At 40.4% G+C, this 26,563-nt stretch overlaps 1 protein-coding gene across 7 annotated transcripts in view; it reads left to right on the top strand.

Annotated features, from left to right (window-relative positions):
• The window catches only part of rock2a (rho-associated, coiled-coil containing protein kinase 2a), a 272,191-nt gene that overhangs the window by 98,168 nt on the left and 147,460 nt on the right, over nt 1-26,563 (top strand). For all 7 annotated transcript variants that reach the window (XM_039748920.1, XM_039748916.1, XM_039748919.1 and 4 more), the window contains exons 4-5: nt 14,789-14,926; nt 24,052-24,312. In XM_039748920.1, the coding sequence (XP_039604854.1) occupies nt 14,789-14,926; nt 24,052-24,312 (399 nt within the window). The remainder of the gene's footprint in view (nt 1-14,788; nt 14,927-24,051; nt 24,313-26,563) is intronic.

Raw genomic sequence — 26,563 nt, 5'->3', positions numbered from 1 at the left:
CGCGGCATTTTTTAAAATGACTTTTAAGCACAGCAAAAAAAAAATTCCAAAGCGCTTGCAAAAACCAACTCACAAGCAAACAAGAAAGCGAGATTGCAGGAGATCACGCTATTAAACCTAAAGCCTGATCGCTGTAAACAATGTTTTTAAAATTAGTTTTAAGCACAGCAGAAAAAAACATAGCACAAATCCGAACTTCATTTAAAACCAACTTCGCAAGCAACCAAAAAAGTAACATTGCAACAAATCACACGACGAAGTCCTCCATGTAAACAATTTTTAATGAGTTTTAAGCACAAGGAAAAAAGCGAACATTTGAAAAAGAGAAATGTAACATCGCACCTAATGGCTATGAAAACTCCATCTGTAAACCTTTCATGAGTTTTAAGCACAAGGAAAAAAGTGAACATTTGAAAAAAGAGAAAAATAACATTGCAACAAATCGCATTATGAACTAAAAAATTAACTTTTGAAAAATCCGTAATACAAAAACCACCAAGAAAACTAACCTTGCATGAAACGAGTTCTGGCATGAAGTGTTTTCCTTCAGGTGTTTTCTCTTGTGATTTCTTGGGTTTCTGGTGCTTTCAGCTGTTTAGCTGGTGGGAGTGAAAGCCTCATGCAGCCATTCCAAAAAGAGCGTTCTTGTGACCCTCCACATTACTGGCAGTCTGGCTTTGTTTACATTATGCTGCTTGAAAGCGCGAGGGTTCTCCGATTGGTCAATGAGTAAACTGGTAAACATTTTTCCACCTTTTGTAATTTCTTTCTTTACTTGATTTCAATTTTCTTCAAAACTTTCTTCTGACAACTCTCCACTTGCTTAGAAGCCATAGTTAACTGCAAAAGCACGAAATGCTGTAGAGCACAAAGAGAGTGCGTCTTATTAAAACAATGAACAAGGAGCGGCTTTGCTTAAGCGAAAAATCATGGCGCTCTCTTTCTCTCTCAGGCTGCCTGTGGGGAGGGGATGTTTTTAGCTTGCACTACAGCCTACAGATAGGCAGGCAAACACGTGCAGCAATCTCCTTCTCCCCCTTCCCAGCAGGCACGTGCTAGCTCGCCCTTTCTCTCTCTCTCTCTCTCTCTCTCTCTCTCTCTCTCTCTCTCTCTCTCTCTCTCTCTCTCAACTGAGGACGCAAGGGAAACTGGCTTGTTCAGCAAACACGTGCAGCAATCTCCTCCTCCACCTCCCTAGCAGGCATGTGCTCGCTTCGCCCTTTCTCTCTCTCTCTCTCTTTCTCTCTCTCTTTCAGCTCAGCTTGCAGGCAGGCAAGGGAACCTGGCTTGTTCGTATACCGAGTGTGTGGTTGTGAACCGAGGCAAAAGTTTGGCGATCTTTTTGGTCGTGAACCGAGGTTCCACTGTATATGTATATGTATATATATATATACAGTGGTGTGAAAAACTATTTGCCCCCTTCCTGATTTCTTATTCTTTTGCATGTTTGTCACACAAAATGTTTCTGATCATCAAACACATTTAACCATTAGTCAAATATAACACAAGTAAACACAAAATGCAGTTTTTAAATGATGGTTTTATTATTTAGGGAGAAAAAATCCAAACCTACATGGCCCTGTGTGAAAAGTAATTGCCCCTTGTTAAAAAATAACCTAACTGTGGTGTATCACACCTGAGTTCAATTTCCGTAGCCACCCCAGGCCTGATTACTGCCACACCTGTTTCAATCAAGAAATCACTTAAATAGGAGCTGCCTGACACAGAGAAGTAGACCAGAAGCACCTCAAAAGCTAGACATCATGCCAAGATCCAAAGAAATTCAGGAACAAATGAGAACAGAAGTAATTGAGATCTATCAGTCTGGTAAAGGTTATAAAGCCATTTCTAAAGCTTTGGGACTCCAGCGAACCACAGTGAGAGCCATAATCCACAAATGGCAAAAACATGGAACAGTGGTGAACCTTCCCAGGAGTGGCCGGCCGACCAAAATTACCCCAAGAGCACAGAGGCGACTCATCCGAGAGGTCACAAAAGACCCCAGGACAACGTCTAAAGAACTGCAGGCCTCACTTGCCTCAATTAAGGTCAGTGTTCACGACTTCACCATAAGAAAGAGACTGGGCAAAACGGCCTGCATGGCAGATTTCCAAGACGCAAACCACTGTTAAGCAAAAAGAACATTAGGGCTCATCTCAATTTTATAAGAAACATCTCAATGATTGCCAAGACTTTTGGGAAAATACCTTGTGGACTGATGAGACAAAAGTTGAACTTTTTGGAAGGCAAATGTCCCGTTACATCTGGCGTATAAGGAACACAGAATTTCAGAAAAAGAACATCATACCAACAGTAAAATATGGTGGTGGTAGTGTGATGGTCTGGGGTTGTTTTGCTGCTTCAGGACCTGGAAGGCTTGCTGTGATAGATGGAACCATGAATTCTACTGTCTACCAAAAATCCTTAAGGAGAATGTCTGGCCATCTGTTCGTCAACTCAAGCTGAAGCGATCTTGGGTGCTGCAACAGGACAATGACCCAAAACACACCAGCAAATCCACCTCTGAATGGCTGAAGAAAAACAAAATGAAGACATTGGAGTGGCCTAGTCAAAGTCCTGACCTGAATCCAATTGAGATGCTATGGCATGACCTTAAAAAGGCAGTTCATGCTAGAAAACCCTCAAATAAAGCTGAATTACAACAATTCTGCAAAGATGAGTGGGCCAAAATTCCTCCAGGCTGTAAAGACTCATTGCAAGTTATTGCAAGCGCTTGATTGCAGTTATTGCTGCTAAGGGTGGCCCAACCAGTTATTAGGTTCAGGGGCAATTACTTTTCACACAGGGCCATGCAGGTTTGGATTTTTTTTCTCCCTAAATAATAAAAACCATCATTTAAAAACTGCATTTTGTGTTTACTTGTGTTATATTGACTAATGGTTAAATGTGTTTGATGATCAGAAACATTTTGTGTGACAAACATGCAAAAGAATAAGAAATCAGGAAGGGGGAAAATAGTTTTTCACACCACTATATATATATATATATATATATATATATATATGTGTGTGTGTGTGTGTGTGTGTGTGTGTGTGTGTGTGTGTGTATATATGTATATGTATATGTGTATATATATGTATATGTATATGTATATGTGTGTATATATGTGTATATATATATATATATATATATATATATAACACATATAAATACACATATATGTATATATATGTATATGTATATATATACTAATAAAAGGCAAGCCCTCACTCACTCTCTCACTGACTCATCACTAATTCTCCAACTTCCCGTGTGGGTGGAAGGCTGAAATTTGGCAGGTTCATTCCTTACAGCTTCCTTACAAAAGTTGGGCAGGTTTTATATCGAAATTCTATGCGTAATGGTCATAACTGGAAGCTGTTTTTCTCCATTTACTGTAATGGAGATGAGCTTGAACGCCGTGGGGGCGGAGTTTCGTGTGACATCATCACGCCTCCGTAATCACGCAGTACATAGAAAACCAGGAAGACCTCCAAAAGCGCTGAAGAAAACATGCATTATATAATTGAGAAGGCAGCGAAACAATAAGAAGCGAGTGAGTGACATATGCAACCATATTTATGAGTTCTGCTACTTCGGAAACAAAGCACGATGTAAACCTACACTTTAAATTAAGTTCATAGACAGGCTGCTGCTGGCGTTTGTAATTTAGTGCCTGCCCATATAAGGCCGTCCGTCAGCGGCAATCAATAGCAAACTCCACTAAATATTCACGGGTTAAGGACTGTGCTTATGCAGAGGAAGATGAGATGGTCAGGGTGGTGTTTGGTACAAACTCAGCGAAACTGCGAGAGAAAGTTTTAAGTGCCAGGACTAAGGTAACATTAAATACAGCCATGGACATAGCGAGATGGCACCAGCACAGCTGGGAAACTTCGATGCATGTACACGAGCGGCTCACGTGAACTGGCGCGTGCACAGATAAAAAAACAGTTCCAAAGAGCTGAACAAAACCGAATTACACAATTGAAAAGGCAGCAAAAATATGAAGCGTCTGATACATACAAGCATATTCATAAATCCAGCTACTGCGGAAACAAAGCACACGGTGGAAAAAGTCAATGTCCGCTAAAGGAAGACAGTGTAAAAAACCCGTGCATGCAGTGTGTCAGGTCTCAGATAAAGAAGAAGACGAGCTGTTTATTGATGCAGTAAGAAACGAATCGATGAATGAAACCTGTCATCTTTACAGCGATTGACAAACACGGAATGTAACTTGAACACAACACATCCTACAAATACGAACCTGATTGAAAGAAATAATGATAATCAAATCCTTGATGACAGCAACACTCAGTAACACTCACAAAACAAATACTGTATATTGACAGTCATGTTACGTTATTTTTAAAATGTTCCCTTTTCTTTTCTAGCTTTTTTAACACACTACTTCTCCGCTGCGATACGCGGGTATATATATATATGTATATATATATATATATATATATCCCGATCTACATACTCGAATAATGGATACTTTATTCGCCATCAATGATTGTTTTGGTAAAGCCATACTCAGTGTATTCATTAGATGAGCGGTAAAAAGTAAGAGCGAGGGAGGATGACTTATTGAGGCATGCAGGCTGTAGTCTTGCGTCAACTCTATCTGAATTGCGCGATCACATTTAAAAAATATATCTTTTCAAGTTCTATTTAGTCCATATGTGTCAAACTCAAGGGCTGCGGGCCACATCCGGCCGGCGTGTAATTATATCCGCCCGCGAGATCATTTTATATACTGTATTATTGTTATTAATGGCCCGGGTATATGAAGCGCTGGTAACACAATAAACTACAGATCCCATAATGCAGCACTTCAGCTGCCTTGCCGAACACTTATCTCGTTAATCAAGTCTAGCTTATGATGCTGCAAGCTATTGCGAAGCTAGCTCACACGATGCTGAAGAGAAAAGTTGATTCTGAAAATAGAGCCTTTAAAACCGATGGGAGGCTGAGTATATGTTTACTGAACCCGTGTGTCTCATTTGTGGAGCTAATGTGGCTGTAATTACAGAATTTAATCTAAGACGGCACTATGACACAAAACATCAGGGTAACCTGAAAGACCTGAATGCAATGCAGAAGATACAGAAAGCAGAAGAATTAAATAAGAATCTGACACTTCAGCGGACGTTTTTACCCGTGCACAATCACAAAGTGATTTCAAGTAAAGCTGCTTTTTTTCCCTGTTGCCAAGTAATGTTGAACCAAGTCGTCACTACGGTGTTCCCAAAATACGCACTTTGCTGGTAAACTGAGCGCACTGATTTTGCACGGCGCTTTGGTGACTTTGAAGAACAAAAAAAGTCCGTCTACATGCGGCTCGAACCTTGTGCATGTTTGGTAGCACATCTCTGTGTGAGAAGCTCTTCTCAGTGATAAAGACTAACAAAACAGCACACAGGAGTCGCCTCACTGATGAGCACCTGCAATCCATCCTGAGAATCTCCACAACACAGAACCTCACACCAAACAGAAACGAACTTGTGGCCAAAAAAAGATGCCAGGCGTCCAGCTCTAAAATGACATATGAGCAAAGACAACTGAATGATTTGATTTGTTATTGCACGTAAGAGCGGGAGTCAACCGTTTTAACAAGCAGCGTATTGCACAGATACGAAATAGCTGTGTGTGTATATATGTATATATGTGTGTGTATGTATGTATATGTGTGTGTATATATGTAGATATATATGTATGTATATATGTGTATATGTATAGATATGTATATATATATATATATGTTTGTGTGTGTGTGTAAATATATATATATATATATATATATACTGTATATGTATATATATATGACAACAACACTCAACACTCACAACAGTGACAAAACAATTAAATTGACAGTCATGTTACGTTATTTTCAAAATGTTTCCTTTTCTTTTCATTGCTTCTTTAACACACTACTTCTCCGCTGATACTCTGATTAAAAAGTGTTCCTTTAATTCTTTTTGAGCAGTTAATATATATATATATATATATATATATATATATATATATATATATATATATATATATATATATATATATATATACAGTATATATATGTATGATATATATATGTTTATGTATATATATATATATATATATATATGTATATATATATATATATATATATGTTTATGTATATATATATATATATATGTTTATGTATATATATATATATATATATATATATGTTTATGTATATATATATATATATATATATGAGCTGGATATATTGTGAGCTGGAGGGTTAATCGCACCCCCAAATAGATAGACGCCCCTGGGAAAACCACAAACCCTGAAACACTGACTACCACCCTCGCATTGTTCCTTATCCTTGCACTATAACGCGTAATACAAGCCTCGCGCTTTACTCCACCGACTTATAAGCCTTGCGCAGCGCCTGTCAGTTTTGGAATTGATTGTTTGCTTTTATCTCTCTCCGCTCCTAGCGGAACTGTCTTCTCTGACTTGTCATGGAGCACATTTAAGCTCATGTGTTTGCAGTGTTTGAATAAAAATCCTTCTTGTTTCTACGTCCTCCTGTGTCTCTGTGCAAATCTGTGACCTAAGCGTGACAAGATATATACTGTATATATATATATATATATATATATATATATATATATATATATATATATATATATATATATATATATATATATATATATATATATGTGTGTGTGTGTGTGTGTGTGTGTGTGTGTGTGTGTGTGTGTGTGTGTGTGTGTGTGTTATTCCTTACAGCTTACTTACAAAAGTTAAGCAGGTTTCATTTCGAAATTCTACACATAACGGTCGACAACATCCGCCCATGTTGAACTTTCTTATTTATGGCTCCATGGCCTTCGCACCTAGCACAGACTCATCAAGTGGACACCAGCATTTTAGTAGAAGAATGCAGCTCCCAAATTTCCAAGGGGGAATCTCCCACCCCCCAAGATACCAACACTTATGATAATAGTACATTTGCTCTACAGTAAAACAATGGCTTTTTGCGTCTGTTGCAATAAAATTAGTTTAAAATTTCATTTGCCACATTTGATTTCATTTGCCACTGTTGAACTACATAGAAATAATAATTTCCAAAGTATATTTTTGGTTGAATTTGCAACCATTTTATTCACAGTCTGGAGTTGAGTGTTTTTGCTGTCCAGTCTCCCGTAAAGTTTTTAAAAGTAATTTTTTCCTGCTTTGACTCTCTTATACTCTTATATCTCACAAATACTGTATTTGTGAATGAAGAAATTTACCTTATCATCTGACTGGACATGTGAAGATGAACCTACCCTTGCTAATGCTCAGAGGTAGTGCAGGATTTCTTTGTTTTCTGGTTACTAGTTATGAGTCATGTTAATATCTTGATAAAACCTTTCTTTGATTAGTATCATTGTATTTCCCTAAAACAGGTTGTGACTTCCAGGGTCTATACAGTTCCCCAAACAGCCGATACAACAGACACCAGGACACAAGTTTAACAACACACACGTTTTATTATGTATGGAGAAGCTCTTTTCCCTCACTCCCCACAACACCACAGTATAACGCACCCAGCACAGTCTATAGCATACAGGACTTTCTTGCTCTTCTCTCTTTCGGCCCCATTCCCTCTCTGGCAAGCTTTGTCGTCTTCCACCTTACTCTGGCATAGGGAATCCATTCCCGGACGGGTTTATCCATTCCTGGGAATTTGGGAATCCTGCATGTCATTCCCAGAAATCCCGGGCTCCTGGGGATGACACAGTGCACGGGCATCTCACATGTGAACAGTTTTAGAATGAGCAACACTTATTTTTAATAAAACTATTGTACTATATTGACACCAATAGAAGACTAACCTTAACTACAATCAGTTCATGCTGTCATACAAGAACATGTATCTAGATAGTTGCAGTAATAAGAGCACTTGCTGTTGCTCTGAAACACCGCTATTTCAGCTATTAGTTTATTTTTAGTTTCTTGTGATTATTCTGTGCTCAGCCTTAGTGGGAGCCGGGAGACTGACTGCTGCTGGTTTGTTGTTGACTGAATTAATCGGCAACACACTATACCGTAGGCCAAAAAACCGTGCCACTTAATTATTTTCAGCTATAACTCTGTTAATTCTTGATCAAGTTTTTTACATGCTTTATATGCAAGCTTGGCCGTTCCCGTTCACCCGGGAATTACAGCAGTTTCATTCCCGGGAATGGATTCCCTACTCTGGAAATGCCCCCTTATATACAGTAATATATATAATATTAATATATGTATGTATGTGTGTGTGTGTGTGTGTGTGTGTGTATATATATATATATATATATATATATATATATATATATATATATATATATATATATATATATATATACTACACACACACACAGCAAATACAAGCTTGGAAGTACTGCCTTAAAATTTTTATTAAGAAGAAAATTAAACCTTTTTAAACTGAGGGAAAATATACCAATCATTATTTGTTAAGGATCTCTTTGTATACCACATTGTCAGTTCGGCCCTCCGGTTGGAATATGACCAAGCTGCGCGCTGAGCTTACTCTTGAGCATGCAACGTACAGTTGGCCATGTGAACAGTAATCTTGTTTCAAATCTCACAGCTTGGATTGCTGCTGTCATAATAGGTTTGAGTTTCATGGTTTGTTTCAATTACGACAGTATTTGTAGGACTTGTGTTGAAGAGACATTCGGCATCTGTCAAGCGTTGTAAGTATAAAACTGGTTTCATCGATAACTTTACATCCAGCTTTTGAGAGTTTAAACATTCATAAACATTGAAGTGTCCACTACTGAAATCGTCACCTGTCAATCTAAGATGTTTAAGAGGCATTGGCGGTTGTCGAAAGTTGTAAAATATTTGGCCATTTTGGTACACTTGACAGTGACAACCGAACAATTCAGCGGCAGCCATCAACTCACATGCAGATGCATAGGTGAAGGGCTTAAGCATTTCACTCTTCTAGTGCTCCTGTGTAGAATAATTTATCTCCTGTACCGTCATCAGTCTACACCTTGAACCTGTCCCAGTCATTCAATGCATAAGACACAATGTTCCTCCGGATATCAAGAGTGAGCCTGATATGGCCATGCAATATGTAAGAAAGAGAATGGAAAAGGTAGGTGCCATCTTCGGGCATGGAAACCACTCGGTGACAGTTCTTTGATCAATGGTGATTACCTCGATAGACATGTTAATGTGGGTACGGTTGGAATGATAAAGGAAATGGGTACCTGAACAATGTAAAGTAAGTCTAAAATACCTACACAATAACTGTAATCGTAATAAATGAACAATAAAACAGCGGAGAAGCCGTGGATTAAATAAAAAGGCTGTAGTTATCAGCAGGGAGACGTGAATCCCGTGGCGAAGCAAGGAAGGGAATGTAGAGACTTGAGCGACAGACGGCCTTATATAGGCAGGTAGCCAACAACGTGGGAGGCGTTGGGATGGGGGACCCAACGCCGCCTCACACGGTGACCGAGCTGCACGCTTTGAACGTATATATGTACGTAAGTAAGATTCATTTAGCGTTGGGATCCTGCGTACCAAATTTCTTGAAGATGGGCCCATAAGTAACAAAGACCATTGAAAAGTTCAATATGGCGGCCGACAGTGGCATCATACCACCGAAATTAGTACCTAATTTCAGCCTTCTACCTACACGGGAAGTTGGAGAATTATCAACGTTGGAAAGTTCAGTATGGCGGCTGACAGTGGCGTCATACCACCGAAATAAGTACGTAAATTGGTTTCGGTTAGCGCAGGGAAGCCACCTACCAAATTTCGTGAAGATGGGCTCAGCCTTCTACCTACACGGGAAGTTGGAAAATTAGTGACGTTGGAAAGTTCAATATGGCGGCCGACAGTGGTGTCATACCATCGAAATAAGTACATACATCAGTTTCGGTTAACGTAGGGAAGCTGCCTACCGAATTTCGTGAAGATGGTGCCATAAATAAGAACGTTCAACATGGTGAACGTTGTCAACTGTTATTGACCGTTATGACCGTTACGTGCCAAATTTCAGCCTTTTACCTAAACGGGAAGTTGGAGAATTACTGATGAGTGAGTGAGTGAGTCAGTGAGGGCGGGCTTTGCCTTTTATTAGTATATACAATATATATAACAACAAAAAAAACAACAAAAAAGAGTTAAGCATTTAAAGCATAAAGAGAAATATTTCTATATGTTCTTTAATTGTAGAAATAGCATAGCTGTGCTTTTCTAAATGCAGAATTAGAGAGGCGAAAAAAGACAAACAAAATCAATTATTATTTATTGTCACTTAAACTGATTCTTGTTAGAAGAAAAACTTGTATCCACAGTACAGTGGTGCTTGAAAGTTTGTGAACCCTTTACAATTTTCTATATTTCTGCATAAATATGACCTAAAACATCATCAGATTTTCACTCAAGTCCTAAAAGTAGATAAAGAGAAACCAGTTAAACAAATGAGACAAAAATATCATAATTGGTCATTTATTTATTGAGGAAAATGATCGAATATTACATATCTGTGAGATGCAAAAGTATGTGAACCTCTAGGATGATCTGTTAGTTTGAAGGTGAAATTAGAGTCGGGTGTTTTCAATCAATGGGATGACAATCATGTGGAAGTGGGCACCCAGTGTTATTTAAAAAACAGGGATTTATCAAAGTCTGCTCTTCACAAACACGTGTTTGTGGAAGTGTATCATGGCACGAACAGAGGAGATTTCTGAGGATCTCCGAAAGAGAGTTGTCGATGCTCATCAGGCTGGAAAAGGTTACAAAGCCATCTCTAAAGAGTTTGGACTCCATCAATCCACAGTCAGACAGATTGGTCTTGAATTTCCTCCATTTGTACACATTGTTACCCTCCCCAGGAGTGGTCGACCAACAAAGATCACTCCAAGAGGAAAGGCGTGTAATAGTCGACGAGGTCACAAAGGAACCCAGGGTAACTTCTAAGCAACTGAAGGCCTCTCTCACATTGGCTCATGTTCATGAGTCCACCATCAGGAGAACACTGAACAACAATGGTGAGCATGGCAGGGTTGCAAGGAGAAAGCCACTACTCTCTAAAAAAAAATTGCTGCTCGTCTGCAGTTTGCTAAAGATCACATGGACAAACCAGAAGGCTATTGGAAGATGGACGGATAAGACCAAAATAGAATTTTTTGGTTTAAATGAAAAGCGTTATGTTTGGAGAAAGGAAAACACTGCATTCCAACATAAGAACCTTATCCCATCTGTGAAACATTGTGGTGGTAGTATCATGGTTTAGGCCTGTTTTGCTGCATCTGGGCCAGGACGGCTTGCCTTCATTGATGGAACAATGAATTCTGAATTATATCAAAGAATTCTAAAGGAAAATGTCAAGACATCTATCCATGAGGGTGGATCATGCTGCAAGACAACGACCCTAAGCACACAAAGAATGGTTAAAGAAGAATAAAGTTAATGTTTTGGAATGGCCAAGTCAAAGTCCTGACCTTAATCCAATCGAAATGTTGTGGAAAGACCTGAAGCGAGCAGTTTATGTGAGGAAACCCACCAACATCCCAGAGTTGAAACTGTTCTGTACGGAGGAATGGGCTAAAATTCCTCCAAGCCAGTGTGCAGGAATGATCAAAAGTTACCAAAAACGTTTAGTTGCAGTTATTGCTGCAAAGGGGGCGTCACACCAGATACTGAAAGCAAAAGTTCACATACTTTTGCCACTCTTAAATATGTAATATTTGATCATTTTCCTTAATAATTAAATGACCAAGTATAATATTTTTGTCTGATTTATTTAACTGGTTTCTCTTTATCTACTTTTAGGACTTGAGTGAAAATCTGATGACGTTTTTGGTCATATTTATGCAGAAATATAGAAAATTCTAAAGGGTTCACAAAGTTTCAAGCACCACTGTAAGTTCATAAGACTGAGTTGGGAATCACTGACATATACAGTACTTGTTTGGGCAATGCACCAATGTCTGGCCTGTCTTGCCCTTCTATTGCAATGGAAATTAAAAATGGAGAAGTCATGGGCTATCCAGGAATTGCACTCAAAGTACTTGTGCATCCTTCTGTTCATCTTTTCCTTCTCCATCACTTGATTGCTCATTTCGGCAGTCACCAACCCACAGCAATAATGCTGCCACCCACACCTCGTCTGTTTTTTTAGTAAGTTATCTGTCCCTTTTCTACCCTTGTATTAAGTGTACAGTTACTGCTACTTTTTAAAATTTAACACATGCTGTGCACATTAATTTTTTGAGAAGTGATCAGTAATAACAGCAGCAAGGGCAGTGGCTGGTGAGTTCACCACAGAATGTGCAAGCACATTATACTGAATATTTGAACCTAGTAAATCCATACGTAAATTAGGAATCCACTTCCAGTGCTGGCCATAGTGGGAGCTCATAAACCAGCCTCTAGAACCACATTCACAGTTATCCACAGTGTCTTAATGATCAATCTTTTTTGTATAACAAGCTATTTTATTATCTGATCACTCTTTACTAGCATGATGTTTGGTTACATTATGTTTGTGGTGTTTAAAACTATTTAACTACAGGTAAAATTCTGTTACAACGAACTCTGAGGGGGGAAAAAAAAATTCATTGTAACAAAAATGTTGTAATGAGATACTGTATTTGTTATTATAGTGTTTTCTTTAACTTGTATCCAGGTATTTGCAATCATTTCAATAGCTTCTTTCATGTTAATTTTAATCTCCTCTTGCATACAAGTTATTCTGATGAGAATTTCTTTCAGCATTTCCTTGCGATAATACACTTTCAGGGTGCGAATGATGCCCAAATCCAATGGCTGAAGCACTGCTGTTCAATTGGGTGGGAGGAATTCAACATTAAATGTGGAAGCATGTTGTGGGCAGCACAGTTTTCAATCAGGAGCCAAATCATCCTTTTCTTCATATTGTGAGGTTTCTGAACTCTTTTGAGACCCACCAGGAATGACACGCTGAAGTGTGTCCCGAAGCGCTTTTGAGGCGTCTGTGGAAGATTGTTTGTCTATTGCTGGGGCAGGGCAATAGAAGGCTCATAGCGGTGCAGTGAAGCGCCAACAGAAGCAAATCATAAAAGATCGGGGTCGCGCTATAACTTCCTGTCTTGCACCCCAAAGCACGAGGCTTTAGTCTCAGTACTTTAGCAAAACCAGCTTTATTCAGCTTGAAACAGGAATGGCACAGTTACTTATTGTAGCATGATCTGCCACTCTGCTATACACAGACATAGCAGTCAGGCAGGGTTGTGGCCAAGTCAGTGACCAAGTAATCCTGTTATCTGCATTTACAATTTATTGCTCCTAACCTTGCATCACCCATCGAGATCTTTTCTGTTTACTTTGGCAGAGAGGTGCAGCATAGCTGTGAGCCTGCTATTGCCCCGTACAGACATGGAGATTGCACTTCGGGATGCTCTTCGGCATACTGTCTAGTTGAGGGAGGTCCCAAGAGAGTTTACAAACCTCACATTTTCTTGAATGAGTGCCGCATTAATAGGAATGTTTCTTGAACGAGCATCACTGATCCGCGTAAAAACTGCTTTTTCAATGTCTTCAAATGCAGCAGTTCAAATACGTTTGCAACCCGCGATTTTTCTTCTTTTTTTGCTCTGTTTTTCAAGAAAGTTGACAGTGTCAATGGTGAAATTTTGAATTCACTGGCCATGTCTTTTTCTTGCAATTGAGTGCTGCAAAAAATTTGTTTTTTCTTTCTAATATGAACTGTTATCGTTTTTTCGTGTGTGCCGTTTCTATAGGAGGGTGACAGTGAGTTAAATTCAAATGGATGTTTTTCAAATGTTGACGAGCAATAAGCAAAAGGTATCACTGAAAACCGCAGGAAACAAATAAAGGCAAAAAAAAAAAAACAGTACGAGGAAAGTTCGAAGAAAGAAAAAAAAATTAGTGTTTCTGTTTGGGGGTCGTTGTGCACAACTGAGCTGTGGTCACAGAACTAAATGCTCTGTGGATGATTCATTCAGGCATTTCAAGGTCTTTTGTGCACTTCGTTGTAATTACAGTATCTGCTGAATGTGCTTCATAGTAATGAGATTTCTATAGACTCGTGTCATATGGGGAAGCTGTTGGGACCATACAAATACTTCGTTGTAATGAAAATTTTGGTGTAAAGATATTCGTTGTAACAGAATTTTACCTGTAGTTAAAGCACAAGACAAATTAACCTTAACTACAAAAAGAGCATCAAAAACTTTTAGCATTTAGGAAAATATTCACAAAACAGAAAGTCTTCAAATGCTTCATAAACACACTGAGGGGAGACAGTTTATTGGATTAATGTTGGTCCCTCATTCCACCAGTCATTTAAGGGCTACACAATAAAAGAGACTGTGTTGAAATTTGATGCCACTTGTTTGAGGTATGGGGAGATGCTGATCATTAGCAGACCTGACTGGATGGGAAAGAACCTAATGAGGGCCTCCAAACAAGTCACTGCTGGAACAGCAACTGCCCTGTACACAAGCATGTATCCTTCATTTTAAAGCCAACTATCAATAATTATGACCTACAATGTTTATACGGAGGCATGCTTGTTTGTAATTTGCAGTACATTTGTGGTCTGATTCAATTGATTTATGCAGTGGTTTAACAATGGTTTAACAACATTTTGTTGAAGTAGTACTTTATTGCTTAATCTGCCTTTTAATGATTCTTACTACTATAAGAATGTATTCCATTGTTTTAGAGTTTTATAACATTATTTCCTAACTATTAACTTAGTTGCTTTTAAATAAAATGTTTAAATATTTCTTTTTTATAGGTGAGACATAAAATGTCACAGAAAGTTTATGCAATGAAACTTCTTAGCAAATTTGAGATGCTCAAGAGGTCAGATTCAGCCTTCTTCTGGGAAGAACGAGATATTATGGCTTTTGCTAATAGTCCCTGGATTGTACAGGTAAGATGCATACTCTGCAGCATCAGGATTAATTTATTTCTTTTCATATTTTAAAATCAAATGTTGCATATCTCTAAATAACTTATTCCAGTTTCTGGTGTTGGTGTATAAATAATGTTTGCAATGCTGATAAAATGGGCCTTGATACTCCACAACCCAGAACTGTCTTTTGATTTGGGTTTGAGGATGTTATTTTATTGAGAGATAGAGTGAGAGCAGAATGGGAATTGTGGTAGGACAGACTGATGGAAGCAATTCCAAATACAATTTTAAAATGTTTAATGTAAAATCTAACAATTGTATTCTCCCAACGTTTTTGATCCTTGCAGCTTTTGAAGAGTAAGGGGTGGTACTCTTTGAACTGAAGCTTTTAAAGATATAACTAACTTACATTTTTGTAAATATGTTAAACCCAGGGTAAAACAGCTGCTAAGAAAATCGAATGTCTATTTAAGCAAAGTTTATAGCTTTATCATTTAAACACAAAATTGTTGTCAGGTAGCTTTTAAAACTCTTCATAGTTGCATCAGAAAATCTGAAACAGTATTTTTGCAGTGCTGGCAGATGAACTAAAATTATTAGGGACTGAAACTTAGCTTGGGATTGTGGGTGTCCCATTCACATTTAATTATCACAAATTCTAATATTTAATGCCCGATTTTTTTCTCAAATACATATTTAGAACAGTGGAACATTAGCCCAACAAGTTTGCCCATCCTGTTCAACTAGTTAGTTTAAAATCATATCAAAATGAGATTTGAAGGACTCTAAAGTCCTACTCTCCACCACACTACCAAATGTGTGGTTATTTTTGTGAAAAAAACTTTGTAACATTTGTGTGAAAGCTGACCTTAACAAGTTTCCAACCATGTTCCAGTGTTCTTGTTGCAGAGTTTATTTTAACATAACAACTGGGATCTACTGTACTAATTTCTTTCATAATTTTAAACCCTTCAATCATATCCCCTCTTAATATCTGTTTAAACTGGAAAGGTTTAACTCCTTCAGTCTTTCTTTGTAACTCATACCTCTTAGTCCTTGAATCAGCCTTGTTGCTCTTCTCTGAACTTTCTTTACTACTGCCATGTCTTTTTTGTAATATGGAGACCAAAATCATTTAGTAAGCATCTCACTTGCATGTTGTAAGAATTTTAATGTCCTTTTAAAATGAGTATTGTATAACTCTCCCTAATTTGGTACTTAGGAATTCATTTAAGATTTAAGAATTTTTTTTTACATTTTGTTAAGCTCACATGGGTAGGATATTCCTAACCTGTTTTAGTTGATCTTGAATGGAACAGGGAGTGGCAAAATATGGCATTTAGCTGTTTAGTGGAGCTTTAAAGGTGTGCAGCCGAGGTAGAAGACATACAATACCCTGTGCATAAACTTTTGCTTTAGAAGAACCAAAACTATATTTTTTTTAAATTGAAGGCTGAAAATAGGCTGAGGAATATTATTATTATTGTTGTACATTATTTGATACAAAAATCAGAAAATTGACTTGGATTGCTTTGTAAATTCATTCATAGTTTTTTATTTAACTAAGTGACTGCTGCCATTTCATTGCTGTGTAGTGAGGTTTAAAGACACTTGAAACTGTCACTCTTTAAATGTTTTTTATGGGCTGACTGCCTTTAAACCTGTTTCTGACTAGTAAATTATGTGGTACACACTAATACAGGGCTGTGGAGTCGGTAGATAAATGCTCCGACTCCGACTCCTCAGTTTCTAAATCGTCCGACTCCTCAGTTTCTAAATCGTCCGACTCCGACTCCTCAGTTTCTAAATCGTCCGACTCTGACTCCGACTCCTCTGTATGTATATACTATGCTAATGTATTTTCTACATCCATTGATGGAAAGGAATTACTGGCTAGGAAGCCAACACTCTACTATAATTCCAGATTAAAGACAAGCACAATTGATTGGCGGCCGCAGATTGCGGGTGTCCACATGGACGGGCAGATCCAGCTTGCCGAAAATGTCGACCACCGCCCCCATCCAAAGTAATGTGATGCCTCTGTCTGCTGCAGTGGCTGTCTCCTCTGTCAGCCAGCCAGAAGTTTAGTGCATTGTGTCACTCACCGGCCAGCTGATCAGCAGAACGAGCCTCTGCTGGAGACAGGTAGGGAGATCTGTGTTCTCGGCTCCTTCGGCCCCCTTCACTAGCGCATGGCAAAGGGGAGCCGACGGAGCTGAGAACACACCAGATGATTTTTCAGGCGTTTGATGCATGATGACACGTTAAACGGCCGAAAAATCGGCAGTGCATCTGTAAATGTATGGGGGGCTTTAGGCTAGGTTCACAGTTCCCTGTAACAGTGGAGCACGACACAATGGAAAGCGGTGCCGCACCTTACCTGTGCATTACATCCCATATAGTGACGCATACAGTCGGTGAAAAGCATGCTTCATGGTTATTTGACATGTTCGTTTTGTGGTAACATTATGCACTGCATGCATTGGGCTTTATTCTTACAGCAGAGAAGTAGTTCATTATGACTGTTTGTGAATTAGGACATTTCAACTTACTTTTTTAATTCCCATTTAAATTTAGTAGGAGTCGGAGTCGGTTAACTTTTTGCCGACTCCGACTCCAGGTACCCAAAATTGTCTCCGACTCCACAGCCCTCCACTAATAGATAAGAAACAGTGGTCAAGGATAACATTCAAGAATGTTGGTGATGTGATATATCTATATACTTGTGGCTAAGGCTGCCTCCTAACTGAAAAGAATCCAGTTCAGGAGAAACAAAGGACTTTGTAGCAACGTTATTATAGTTTTGCCTTTTACATTAGTTTTTATTTTTATATCATTTCTGATTTTACTTGGAAAGTTTAGTTTTAGTTTTCCTTCATTGTGTATTTTTAGTTTTAATTTCGTTTTTATTTCACAAAGACATTTCTGTTTTATTTTTATATATATTAGTTTTAGTTTTAGTAATTATGGTATAGTTAGAAAGAGCTAATATGGACTTTAGTTTTGTGTTACAATCAGACAGAACTGTACACTTGACAGGTTTGCGTATGAGTTTAACATTAGTGGAAGCTTATTAAACTATATGGTTTACTATCTGATTTTGTTTTTGTCTAATAACACCATGCATAATCAAAGCCAGTTACTAAATATGAACAATTTTATGCAATTTTATAATTTTTAAAATATTTTCTGTGTCATTTGTGCTTAACAAATGTGCACTGACTATTGGCACTTTTTTCTCCCCTCCTTTTCTTGCCCACAATGGGCCACATTGTCCATCCATTCCATCCATCCATCCATTCATCCATCCTCTTCCGCTTATCCGAGGTCGGGTCGCGGGGGTAGCAGCTTAAGCAGAGAAGCCCAGACTTCCCTCTCCCCGGCCACTTCTTCCATCCCAAGGCGTTCACAGGCCAGCCGGGAGACATAGTCCCTCCAGTGTGTCCTGGGTCTTCCTCGGGGCCTCCTCCTGGTTGGACGTGCCCGGAACACCTCACCAGGGAGGCGTCCAGGAGGCATCCTGATCAGATGCCCGAGCCACCTCATCTGACTCCTCTCGATGCGGAGGAGCAGCGGCTCTACTCTGAGCCCCTCCCGGATGACTGAGCTCCTCACCCTATCTTTAAGGGAAAGCCCAGACACCCTGCGGAGGAAACTCATTTCAGCCGCTTGTATTCGCGATCTCGTTCTTTCGGTCACTACCCATAGCTCATGACCATAGGTGAGGGTAGGAACGTAGATCGACTGGTAAATTGAGAGCTTTGCCTTACGGCTCAGCTCTTTTTTCACCTCTTCACCTTTTTTCACATCACTGCGGATGCCGCACCGATTCGCCTGTCAATCTCACGATCCATTCTTCCCTCACTCGTGAACAAGACCCCGAGATACTTAAACTCCTCCACTTGGGGCAGGATCTCGCACCCAACCCTGAGAGGGCACTCCACCCTTTTCTGGCTGAGGACCATGGTCTCGGATTTGGAGGTGCTGATTCTCATCCCAGCCGCTTCACACTCAGCTGCGAACTGCTCCAGAGAGAGCTGAAGATCACGCCTGATGAAGCAAACAGGACATCATCATCTGCAAAAAGCAGTGACCCAATCCTGAGTCCACCAAACCGGACCCCTTCAACACCCTGGCTGCGCCTAGAAATTCTGTCCATAAAAGTTATGAACAGAATCGGTGACAAAGGGCAGCCCTGGCGGAGTCCAACTCTCACTGGAAACGGGCTCGACTTACTGCCGGCAATGCAGACCAAGCTCTGACACCGGTTGTACAGGGACCGAACAGCTCTTATCAGGGGTCCGTACCCCATACTCCCGAGCACCCCCACTGGATTCCCCGAGGGACACGGTCGAATGCCTTTTCCAAGTCCACAAAGCACATGTAGACCGGTTGGGCAAACTCCCATGCACCCTCCAGGATTCTGCTAAGGGTGCAGAGATGGTCCACTGTTCCGCGACCAGGATGAAAACCACACTGTTCCTCCTGAATCCGAGGTTCAACTATCCGACGGACCCTCCTCTCCAGAACCCCCGAATAGACTTTTCCAGGGAGGCTGAGGAGTGTGATCCCTCTATAGTTGGAACACACCCTCCGGTCCCCCTTTTTAAAGAGGGGGACCACCACCCCGGTCTGCCAATCCAGAGGCACTGTCCCGATGTCCATGCGATGTTGCAGAGACGTGTCAACCAAGACAGTCCTACAACATCCAGAGCCTTAAGGAACTCCGGGTATATCTCATCCACCCCCGGGCCCTGCGACCAAGGAGTTTTTTGACCACCTCGGTGACTTCAGTCCCAGGCTCTGCTTCCTCATTGGAAGGCATGTTAGTGGGATTGAGGAGGTCTTCGAAGTACTCCCCCCACCGACCCACAACATCCCGAGTTGAGGTCGGCAGCGCACCATTGCCACTGCACTGCTTCCCCTTTCTGAGATGCCGGACGGTGGACCAGAATCTCCTTGAAGCCGTCCGAAAGTCGTTCTCCATGGCCTCTCCAAACTCCTCCCATGCCCGAGTTTTGCCTCAGCAACAACCGAAGCCGCCTTCCGCTTGGCCTGCCGGTACCTATCAGCTGCCTCCAGAGACCCACAGGACAAAAAGGTCCTATAGGACTCCTTCTTCAGCTTGACGGCATCCCTCAACGCCGGTGTCCACCAACGGGTCAGGGGATTGCCGCTGCGACAGGCACCGACCACCTTAAGGCCACAGCTCCGGTCAGCCGCCTCAACAATAGAGGCACGGAACATGGCCCATTCGGACTCAATGTCCCCACCTCCCTCGGGGCGTGGTTGAAGTTCTGCCGAGGTGGGAGTTGAAGCTACTTCTGACGGGGGCCTCTGCCAGCCGTTCCCAGCAGACCCTCACAACACGTTTGGGCCTACCAGGTCTGACCAGCATCTTCCCCCCACCATCGAAGCCAACTCACCACCAGGTGGTGATCAGTTGACAGCTCCGCTCCTCTCTTCACCCGAGTGTCCAAGACTTATAGCTGCAAGTCCGACGACACAACCACAAAGTCGATCATGTGCACTGGCCTAGGACACTATGCCAAGTGCACATATGAACACCCTTATGCTTGAATATGGTGTTCATTATGGACAATCCGTGACGAGCACAGAAGTCCAATAACAAAACACTGCTTGGGTTCAGATCGGGGGTCCTTTCCTCCCAATCACACCCTTCCAGGTCTCACTGTCATTGCCCACGTGGTCATTGAAGTCTCCCAGCAAAATGAGGGAATCCCCAGAAGGTATGCCCTCTAGCACCCCCTCCAGAGACTCCAACAAGGGTGGATACTCCAAACTGCTGTTCGGCACATATGCACAAACAGTCAGGACCCTTCCCCTGAGGAGGCCACCCTCTCGTCCACCGGGGTAAACCCCAATGCACAGGCTCCAAGTCGGGGGGGCAATAAGTATTCCCACACCTGCTCAGCCTCTCACCGGGGCAACTCCAGAGTGGTAGAGAGTCCAGCCCCTCTCAAGGAGATTGGTTAAAGAGTCCAAGCTGTGTGTCGAGGTGAGTCCGACTATATCTAGCTGGAACCTCTCAACCTCATGCACTAGCTCAGGTTCCTTCCCCTTCAGAGAGGTGACATTCCACGTCCCAAGAGCCAGTTTCTGTAACCGAGGATCAGACCGCCAAGGTCCCGCCTCCGGCCACCACCCAACTCACACTGCACCTGACCTCCTTGGCCCCTCCCATAGGTGGTGAGCCCATGGGAAGGAGGACCTACGTTCCCTCTTCGGCTGTGCCCGCCGAGCCCATGGGTGCAGGCCCGGCCACCAGGCGCCGCCATCGAGCCCCACCCCAGGCCTGGCTCCAGAGGGGGCCGGTGACCCGCGTCCGGGCAAGGGAAAACGTCGTCCACAGTTTTTATTCTTCATTGGAGGTTTGTTGAACCGTTCTTTGTCTCATCCCTCACCTAGGACCAGTTTGCCTTGGGTGGCCCTACCAGGGGCATAAAGCCCCGGACAACATAGCTCCTAGGATCATTGGGACACGCAAACCCCTCCACCACGATAAGGTAACGGTTCAAAGAGGGGACACATTGTGATGAAATTTATTTTTTCTCTAAATGTCTTTAGCACGCAACATTATGCTTACAATTAATGCCTTCAACATTGTATTAAAAATCTCATATACTGGGCTTTATTTTCTACCAGCCTTATTGATCCCTGATTTCATCTCAGGAACACAAAATTTAAAGACAGAATTTTTCCACCTGCAGGCCTGAAAAGATATCAAAAACCAGAAAATAGATTCTACTGTGTTTTGTCAGGTGTGGTCATGAAAATCAAGGGGATTTAGGAAGAACAGGGCAGTTAGGCTTGAATCAGTGTGCAGACCCCCCCTACTTGTGTTGAGGAGAAACAAAATAAAACAAGCATTTAGAGTCAATGTTGGGTGTAGTGAGACTTTAATAGCCCATGTATAAGAACAGTTAACCCTTAATGAGAAGAGTAAGAGTAGGTAATAGGAGCATGGGCAGCCATACAACAACAGAAACAGCATCTGAGATTAGGAGCAATATATACATTTACTAAACCCGCTTATCCAGAGCAGTATCAGAGGAAAACTGGAGCTTATCTGAGCAGCTTTGGGTGCAAAGCAGGGAAAATCCCTGGTATGCAATATATTCGACATGGATGATGTGAAGTGTGATATTTCAACTACCTCTATTTTGACAGAGAGAAAAGATTAAAAAGAGGGGGACAAATATTTTAAAACATAATTCTGCCACCAGATCATTTTCACAATATCAGGTAGTTTGAGCTGTGAATGTAAAATAGATAAACTAATAAAATAAAGAATAAATACAAAACGCATTAGCATGTTTAGTTTTTCACCAGTTGGCAGACTCTCTTCACCTATCTACTGTATCTGTAGTTCAGTAGAGAGATTAGAAACTCAGGAATTTTACAATGTTTTGTATTGCTTTGTTGCTAAAAGACCTTTTTAAAGCAACAATATACTAATCTTGTATGTTGACCTAGTCAGTCTCTCAATCAGTGCCATTTTATATTCAAAAAGGATTTCTCCTGTATGAAGTGGCAAGTGAATTATTGTCAATAAAACACACACTTGAGAAATAAACTTAAACGTTATTCTCTCGTGATTTTTCTGTCCATCTGGTAAAGGTTTAGTTAACCAACATGTTTCAACTTCATCAATTTGAATTGCATTTAGATATACAGTACAAGAAGCACAAAGAAATGCCACAGTTCATCATAACAGACATCAGACTCCTATCCAGCATAGAATATGGTTTAATGTGTGCTGCTCTATTAGTTGCTTTGTACATACTGCATCTGGGGCTCAATCAGAATTGCAACTAACATGCCATTTATGAACATTTATTATATGTGTCTAATACTTCCCTCTTGAGCCCTGGAGATCCAGTGAAGGAAAGCTATCGAGCACATTCAAAGCAAAATCATCACCTTGGTATGCATCACCAACACTTGGACCAGAATTCAACATGCTGCCACAATCGGCTCCTGAAGAACTGTCACTGTTATCACACAGCAGATCATCTTCTTCTTCACACACTTTATGCGTCCGTATTGCCCTGTCACTTCAAATGCTCTGTCAACACCTGCCCTGCGTCGCCTGTAGCCGTGTCCCATTAATGCCAATGTGAAACACCAGTGTGAGCAAGATATTTTTTAAAATCTATAGGAAATGATTGACTTTAAAACACAGTTTTTTTTTTTTTAGCAAATGCATATATACCATCTTTGTGAAGAAAAAACTTTGCAATGATATTATATTTATTCACTAAGCATTGAATTTGTTTATTTATTTCTTATTTTTCCAAACCTATATTTCAGCTCATAGTTTGGGGAAGTTGAAATTTATTTCAGCAAATTTTCACGCAAGTCAAGAACATACCTCGGAAAGTCTACCAGTCAGATGTAGGGAACATGCATCCTCATAGACTCACTCACTTGAACACGTTAGTAAATCAACAAACTTGAGTGCTGTAAACATGGCGTGGCTGTTTAGCTTTTCTAATAAATGTTTGTCTTTGCCACAGAAATTTAGGGGTGTATACCTTTAAGTGTAAAACATTATGGAAGGCAGGTGTATTGATTTTAAAATATGATTTTTTTCAAAAATGAATTTTAGCAGTTCTCTTTTATTTCACTTGCTGCTAAATAATACTGGAAGAGAATGGCTTTAAAATTTTAACAGTTGGCAGAAAGATGGCAAATGAAGAATAGGTTAAATATTCCCATTAATTTTTAATGTAAGATTTTTAAAATAAAGTTTCAATTTACAACATCAAGAAGACTGAACAATATGTAGGTATGCATAGAAGTTACTGTTTATATGCTGATATGATTAATTTGTATTTATATAAAAATATGTAGAATTGAATAGAAGCCCAATGCTTTTGAGCTCTATTTGAATCACCCACTTAGCACATTGTGGAAGGGGCATTTTCTGAAATAGGAAGTTGGATTCAGGATGATTTTCATTTAAAAGTCTCTGTGATTAGGATCACCCTCAGAAAACCATGATTGGTGCATCTGTCCATCAGATGCTTTGTGTAAATTACACTTTGAATGTTTCTGTATCCCCACCCCCCTTTTTTTTCTCTAAATTAATAATGATCTTGTTCCGTTTCTTCTTTAAGCTCTGTTGTGCCTTCCAAGATGACCGCTTCCTTTATATGGTAATGGAGTACATGCCTGGAGGAGATCTGGTGAATCTTACAAGTACCTACGATGTGCCTGAAAAATGGGCCAAATTTTATACTGCTGAAGTTGTGTTAGCTCTTGATGCTATTCATTCTATGGGTTTCATACACAGAGATGTGAAGCCTGACAACATGCTGCTTGACAAATATGGACATTTAAAGTTGGCAGATTTTGGGACGTGCATGAAAATGGATGAGGTAATTTGATTTTTTTTTTATTATTATTGTTATTTTGGTGTTTTCCAGATGCTTATTGCTCGTAAGATTTATCATCTGAATACCCAACTACTTATACCAAATTAAATAATTAAGTTTATTCTTTGGAAGTGTGCCTTTCAAATTTCTGCAACATGCTGAAACAAAATAGTTGAACATTCAGATATAATATTTCTTTTTGATGTAATTTTTTTCACGTTATTCTAAATTTTTACCGATTACCATGGTTCTGTTTTTGTCTACTTTCAATTCTGAATGCAAAAGTATAATTTAAATAAATAATTTTGAAAGTATTTTTGCCACAGAATGTAACTGATGCCTTGAGTGAAATTGCTTTTCTGTTTAGTACTATTGTTTAATGCTCTTCAGTTAGAGATATAGTCATTAAATTTCTCATTGTCACCCAAATAAGATATTTAATTTATCAATTTCAGCAGAGGAAAGAGAGAGAGAGGTTAGGAGCATGTGCTAATACAATGCATTGCTGCACCCACCATATGACAAACCAATTCAGAATCTAGATTAAGCCCCGAGTGCAGCCATGCAACGGGTGACACCTCAGCACCACAGTAGTTCAGATGGAGTGGAACCAGTGTGAGGTTTTTTATGGTGGCTGGAGTGCCAATCTGCCACCAACCCCCAGGTTTTTCTCTGCAGTTTGGAGGGATCAAAACGTCATTAATGTCATACCCAGGATGGAGCAATTGCAGGTTAAGGGCCTTGCTCAAGGGCCCAACAGAGCAGAGTCCCTTTTGGCATTTATGGAATTCGAACCAGCAACCTTCTGATTGCCAGTGCAGATTTCTAGCCTCAGAGCCACCACTATGCCAATTCAACAGAGTCTTATAAAAAAAAAAAGAATGATTTATTGAGCTGATGTTTTATATGATTGATTGACTAAAAGAAATATATTCTTCTATCCCTGAATTAATATAACATTATGAATCAATATGTATCATTAATCCTATCTGAAGTCTACCATCGACCACATCCTGGCACTGAGGGCTCTCATGGACCACAAATGTAAATATTGTCAGAGCTTCTTTTGCAGCCTTTGTCGATTTTCGTAATGTGTTCAACTCTGTTGCTTGAGCCGAGACTGTAGCAAATCCTGAGACTTTGCAGGATCCGTCTAAAGTTGCTGGACATCATGACTGCCTGTATACTGGAACTGTGAGTGCTGTGCATGGTGGATTCGGAACCTCTGTATTTTTCCCAGGTGATTCTGGGGTTCGTCAGAGATGTGTTCTTTCTCCTACTCTGTTCAATGCTTGCATGTGCTGGTTGTTGGGCAGGGTCGTGGGGTACAATGGCTAAGGTGCATTTGCTGGTGAAAAAAGATTCACTAATCTTAATTTTGCCAGTGGTGCTGTTATCTTCATGGAGTCAGTCGAGGCTCTGATTGGGGCTCTGGAGAGTCTGAGTGGGGAGTCTTGAGTGTCTGGGCTTTTAGAGTCCTTTATAAAAACCAAGATCCAGGCCTTTAACACTAGAAACCCTGAAGCCTTCGATAAAATGTTGTAATGCCGGACAACCTTGAATTATTTCGCACCTCTTTAGTAGTGTCTTTGTTTTGTAAATGTAGCGAGCAGCCTGCTACCCCATTTCCCCCCCACCGACACAGCTGAAGTTCTTCCAGCTCAAATTTGTTTATCTGGGTGTGAGGTGCCTGGAGTTGTATAGGGTAAATAATACATCGTTATTTGGAATACGTGCATTTCATGTGTGTTCCGTGTCAACAACGATCTGGGTAAATGTAGGGTAATAGGAAATGCGAGGCAAGAAATGTTGAACACATATGTAACTAAAACAATTTTCTTTAATGTTATAGTAAAAATTAATAAAATGTTGATGTGAAATACATGAAAACTGAGAAATTACATGTACATAAGTATTCACAGCCTTTGCTCAGTACTTTGTCGATGCACCTTTGGCAGCAATTACAGCCTCAAGTCTTTTTGAATTTGTTGCCACAAGCTTGGCACACCTATCCTTGGCCAGTTTTGCCCATTCCTCTTTGCAGCACCTCTCAAGCTCCATCAGGTTGGATGGGAAGCGTTGGTGCACAGTCATTTTAAAATCTCTCCAGAGACGTTCAATCAGATTCAAGTCTGGGCTCTGGCTGGGCCACTCAAGGACATTCACAGAGTTGTCCTGAAGCCACTCCTTTGATATCTTGGCTGTGTGCTTAGGGTTGTTGTCCTGCTGAAAGATGAACCGTCGCCCCATTCTG

The sequence above is a fragment of the Polypterus senegalus genome, chromosome 3 (genome assembly GCF_016835505.1).
Source record: "Polypterus senegalus isolate Bchr_013 chromosome 3, ASM1683550v1, whole genome shotgun sequence".
NCBI classification, from domain to species: domain Eukaryota; kingdom Metazoa; phylum Chordata; class Cladistia; order Polypteriformes; family Polypteridae; genus Polypterus; species Polypterus senegalus.
This window is presented reverse-complemented; position numbering and strand designations above follow the sequence as displayed.